Source organism: Nicotiana attenuata, unplaced genomic scaffold, assembly GCF_001879085.1.
Source record: "Nicotiana attenuata strain UT unplaced genomic scaffold, NIATTr2, whole genome shotgun sequence".
Lineage (NCBI taxonomy): Eukaryota > Viridiplantae > Streptophyta > Magnoliopsida > Solanales > Solanaceae > Nicotiana > Nicotiana attenuata.
In genome coordinates this window covers 2584852-2590630 of record NW_017670240.1, presented here as the reverse complement: position 1 = coordinate 2590630, position 5779 = coordinate 2584852, and the positions used below count along the sequence as shown (strand labels likewise).

General features: G+C 34.6%; 1 protein-coding gene across 5 annotated transcripts; it reads right to left on the bottom strand.

The window, feature by feature from the left end:
• Positions 1–818: 818 nt before the first annotated feature.
• Positions 819–4719, bottom strand: LOC109236492 (inositol transporter 4-like). 5 transcript variants are annotated; one of them, XM_019402680.1, is made up of 7 exons: positions 4603–4719; positions 3588–3745; positions 3324–3394; positions 2902–3237; positions 2699–2806; positions 1970–2581; positions 819–1483 (listed from the first exon to the last, which is right to left on the bottom strand). In XM_019402680.1, the coding sequence occupies exons 2-7, from the start codon at positions 3718–3720 to the stop codon at positions 1007–1009; spliced, it is 1737 nt and encodes a 578-aa protein (XP_019258225.1). In that variant the 5' UTR covers positions 3721–3745; positions 4603–4719; the 3' UTR covers positions 819–1006. The 5 variants fall into 5 exon arrangements, with proteins under 5 accessions (XP_019258225.1, XP_019258227.1, XP_019258230.1 ...); XM_019402682.1 differs by having other exon boundaries at positions 3588–3737; XM_019402685.1 differs by lacking the exon at positions 4603–4719 and adding an exon at positions 4159–4563 and having other exon boundaries at positions 3588–3737.
• Positions 4720–5779: the final 1060 nt, after the last annotated feature.

Genomic DNA, 5779 nt, shown 5'->3' with positions numbered 1-5779 from the left:
ACTGTCTTTTTTCTATTACTAGTGGCTATTTTTGCTGAGCATTATAATTAGTGGATAAAAATTAAAGACTCCCTTAATTTGTGGCTACTACACGCCATTTTTACTGTTAGTATTAGTATTGATTTGATTTTAGTTTGGTCTTTTGTTAACATTATTTAAGTTACTAATATTAATGACTATAAAACTAATTGGAACATTCAAAAGTCCTAAGTCCAACCTTGAAATAATATCTTAAAAGATAATATTACGAAAAAGTTCAAGAAATATTTATAAATTATATCACAATAAGTATATTTATATATTAGATATATCTAAAATTTCTATATATGTAATGTCGGGTTTGGTTTCGGTTTGACTTTCTTTAGTTAAAACAAAACCAAATCACTTATGGTAGAGTTTTTTTTTTTTCCAACACCAAACCATAGTCGGGTTTTTTTCTCTGTTTGACTCGAATTATCGGGTTAGTGCGGTTTGTCAGTTTCCTTTGTATACCCAAGGGCGAATGTAGCATATACTCGGCAGGTTCAATTGAACCCATAACTTTCAACGCGAAGTTAAAATTTATATGTAAAAATTCATTAAAATTGCAAAAATAGTAGATATGAACCCATAATTTTAAAAATATAATGGGTTCAATGCTAAAATTTTTAAAAGTTGAACCCATAGGGTTTAAGTTTTGGTTCCGCCTCTGTGTACATCCCTAGTAAAGTGTATGCAGCCTTACTCCTAAGAAGGTAAAGAGATTGTTTCCGATAAATCCTCGGCTAAATAAAAAAAGAAAAGAAGCGGCAGCAACAAATAGTAACAACAACGAGATATTAAGGAAGCGAAGCATGAAATGTCTAATTGAAAAACCAAAATGTTTTACTCTCTGATCATCTACACTATAAACAGTAACTTGAACAATCAGAGACCTTCACTTGCATGTTGTAGCAGAGCTTATTTTTTGCCATAATCTATAAATATGGGACAAATTACCAGCAAAAAATGTCACACTGAATTGAACTTAGCTTGCATCAGACGCCTTCTCGCTCGTTTTCTTGCGAAATAACTTTGGTTTATAGCCTTTCTCAAGCATCTTCTCAACTTCCTCGAATTGCAGGCCTTTCGTTTCGGGTACCAGAAAGAATATAGCGACTAAGCCAATTGCAGAGAATCCAGCAAACAAAAGGAATGTACCAGCAGAACCAATTGCCTCCGTTAAAGTCAAGAACGACTCGCTCACTATAAGGTTAGATACCCAATTAGAAACAGCTGCTATACCACCACCAATACCTCTGTATCTTAAGGGGTATATCTCAGAGTTGACGATCCAAGGCGCTGTTCCCATTCCTGGAGAGTAGGATATGATGTACAATCCGAGAAGCAACACTGCAAAGAATCCGAATTTGCTAGGACAACCTTTTGTGTACCATGCACGCTTTTCTGATCGGCATAAACCTCTAACATCATCATTTAAAGCCAAGCATGCACCAGGATGATACTGAATCAAATAAAGTTACTGTTAATACCAATACTAAATACGCGAAAAAAGAGAACAAAAAGCCAAGCATGGCAATTAAATGCAATTAGGAGGAAACCAAGTCACACAATTGCTTACGCAAGATTTGGTGTAAGCAGTGTCGGCCTATTGTTACAATTTGAGTTGTAGGCCGTTTCAAGTTTGGGATTTTCGTGTTCTAAACCTTGACTTCATGTCTGAAATTCACATTTATTTTGTATATTTCAAACAATGGTGCATTGTATATGAACATACTGTTGTTTAGAAAAATATTATTACTGTATATGATATAGTAAAAGATTTCGGCAAAGCTGTGTCGGATAACACCTCAGGGTATAAAGCGTCTCCGTTACTAAATATGCATACTACGGTACTGATTTGGACAAACATAACAAGGATTTGACAATAATACCAAAGGGAATTAGTTAATAAATGCGTCAGTGAGGACGTAAAACCAACAAAACTTACTTTGTTGTTTCCATTAGAGCAGAAAGCACAATCTGAGGAAGACTGCAAGCAACTCATACAGTTCCAGGACGAAGCATCGGGAGCTTTTAGAAATGCCGAGCATGTGGAATTTGATCCAAAGTGATTGGATTCAAAGGCACTAATGGGCGGGGCGTGTGAAGAAGCTTGCATGAAGAGCACAGACAATACCACTAGGCATGCTATGATACCAAACATGGAGACAATCATCAACCTCCTCCTCCCGAATCTGTCGACAAAACACATACTCACAATGGAACCGACAGCATTGAGACCGGACGTTATGAGCGAGAGCGCTAGAGCTGTCTTGTTAGAAGCAAATCCAGCCAGTTGTACAATCGTCGGGCTGTAATACATGACCGTGTTTATTCCGACAAATTGTTGTGCCACTTGGACCGTAATACCGGCATAGAGACCACGACGAACAACAGTGTTGCTAAAAGCACTCTTGACTTTTGAGAAAATACCAGCGCCAAGGAATTGAGTATCAGCCTTCTCTGCTTCAATGGAAATCTCCAAAGCTTTCATCTCATCTTCAACTTCATGAGCCGGATATATCTTCTCTAATATAGCCCTAGCTTCGTCTTTTTTGTTCTGCACAAAAGGTAAACGGACATGGACAATTAATTATGGCAATGAGAGAATCTACTAGATGAAAAACTCTTCAAATTTTCTGCTAAAAAGAGAAAATCAAACAGGCAATCGGCGTACCTCTCTATACAACCATCGAGGTGACTCAGGGAGGGATAGCATTAGGAAAAATTGAATCAGAGCAGGAACTCCAGCTACCCCGAGCATCCATCGCCAAGTTCCTTTGGTCTAAAAGTATTCAAAGGAATCAGTTAACATTCCAAATGATATAAACAATTCCAATCGGATAAAAGAAACAGCAAAAAAGTTTCAATATATATTACCCTGGTAAATGCTAAGTTGATAAGATAAGATAGAAACTGTCCACCCGTAATTAGAAGACCATTTGTGCTAACTAAAGCTCCTCTAATCCGAGCTGGGGAAGCTTCTGAGATATAAAGTGGAGATGTCATGGAAGCCATTCCAACTCCTAAACCGACGAGTACTCTTCCAATAATTATCACCCACGGTGCTGGCGCAACTGCCATAACAATTGCACCAATAAAGAACAAGATATCTGCTAAAAGAATCGATTTTCTCCGACCGTACTTGTCATTAAACCAGCCACCAAATCCTGCCCCAAAAATTGCTCCTGCAACCGCCATGCTTACTATGGTTTCCTACATTGTTTTGAAAAAAACATGTTATTCTGTTTTCAGGATATAATCAAACTGAATTGATATATAAAGCAGAGTAAATCACTTACTTGCAACCAAGTATGCTTATCAACGGCTTTGAAATCATCCCGAATATAAAGCAATGCACCAGAAATCACACCTTGTTTGCAAGAAAATCACATACAACCAAAATTTAAAATTAATAAGCGACAAAGAAACTTCAGCAATACTTAACTAAACAATAATTTAAGTAATATCACTGCAACTTATTGACAAAGGTTTTATCGGCAATATAGTATCAAGCCATGTGGTCTAATTAAAAAACTTAGGTATTAAAAGCAGTTGTCATTTACCGGTATCATAACCAAACAGCAACCCTCCAATGCCAGCAGAAAAGGCGAGACGCATGATGTAAGGTGTTTTCCATGATGTCCTCCAACATTCTGTAAACTCCGTCTTATCCGCTTTGTGAGGACCGCCTTCCATAGTATCAATCTAGTTTTCTGCTATGCTTAAATAGAATTCAGAAGAGAAATCTTACTGTCAACAACAAAGGACTCGCCTTTTTAAGCTAAATCACATTCATTATCCAATCAAATTTTCATCCAAGTTGCTTAAGGAAGGATCAAATAATACAAATTGCAAAAGGTAACGCTAGGACCAAAAAAGAAAGATTATGTATTGATTCTGGAATAAAAAGGAAACAACTTTAGCACAAAAAATTAACCTATTTGTACAATGGATATACTGATTGAGACATTTCATATGCCAAATTATCTGAACAAGGCAAATACCAATTCTATATATTCAGAAACATAAATTGTCACTGTTTTCTTATTTTTAACAAAAAACCCATTGATTCTATTGACAAATCAAGAATTCAGTATCCACTTATCTAGACTTATTTTTTGGTCTAATACATACAAATTCTTTTTTGGTTTCCCACTCGGTGTACCGGTACCTGCACTGGCTGGAGCCCGATTATATCCGGATTCGGGACTCGAACTCGAGACCTCTGGTTAAGGAAAGAGCAGCCCCGTCCGTTGCACCACATCCTTTGGTGGTGAATACATCAAAAATTAATCCCATACAGAAACATAAATTTTAGTGTAGAATGATAATTCATACCATTGATATCTAGAGAATAAACAAGAATGGCAATGAAAAAAATCAGTTCAAAGAAAATAAATTATACCATCATGCAGAATTCAACAAAAAAAGTGGAGAAACTTAAGAATAAAATTTATAAGTATAAAAAAAACAATGACAATTGAGATTGAGAATTAAAACAAGAAAAAAAAAACAGTAGTATATAATTTTCATGCAAAACCAAACTTGAAAAACAAAAGAAAACAGAAAATTTAGTACCTAAGTGAAATTGTCAAACTTTGCCACTTATTTTTTTCAAACTTCAGTAGTCTTTTTCTCTCAGAGTCCAAATCGCACGCCCTGTTTTTCAACTTTGTTGATAAGAGAGAATAAGATATAAATTGAAGGTATGTATATNTTTTCCCATATCCCATATATATATATATATATATATATATATATATAGGTGTAGTAACCGAAGTCAAAAAGGGAAGAGTATAAAAGAGATATTTTGAGTCAAATCTGTTGAGGATTTTGTGATATGTTTATCCTTTAGATTAAATCCTTGTAGGATTGTAATTTCAATTATGGTAGTATTAAATTAACTTTAATTGTTTTTCTCTTTAAGACTATAATAATTTCAAATTTCAAATGTACTAGTAATAAATTCTAATTAATGTGGGATTAGATAAAAATAATAATTGAAAATTTTTCTAGATAAATTACTATTAGTCAATCCTTATCCTATAGAGATTAGAAAATAATACGTTTTATAGCTCTTTCTTAATAAGGTACAAAATGCCAATCAAAATCATGTATATAATACGTACTTTTTTATGAATACGTATTTATACACGGATTGATCAAGTAAGAAATTATTAGACGTCTCATAGAGCGACTCTAAATAAAAATGTTGAGATTATTTTGTGAAAAATAAATTGATTTAATCCGTCTTTACTAAAGATAAAAATACACATGTACTCCGTCTAATAAGAATATCATAACGCGTGATAACGGTTTCCCATAATAATAGGTGGAAAAGGCGATTTTTTTTTTGGTTACTAATATTATAACTCGCGCGATTTTAAAAAAAAAAAAAAACTAAAGGATAAAATATCCGGGCGACATGTGTATAAATAAGTATTCTAAAGGCCTCATTTGTTTGCACTTAATGGAGGTCTGAATCTTAATCATCCAGATCTCAGACATTAAGTGCGTTTGTTTTTAAAGTCTGAATCTTAATTATTCAGATCTTAATCATTAGTGTGTTTGTTTTTTTTATTTCACAATCACTTAATGGGTCTGAATAGGTCTGTATGATTAAGATCTATAACAGAGACTTAATTTCATTAAGATGCTATCACATATTCATTATTAACTGGCGCCACCGCCTACCATTATCAACTACCACCATGCCACCACCACCACCACCTCCAACACCACTACGCCACCATCA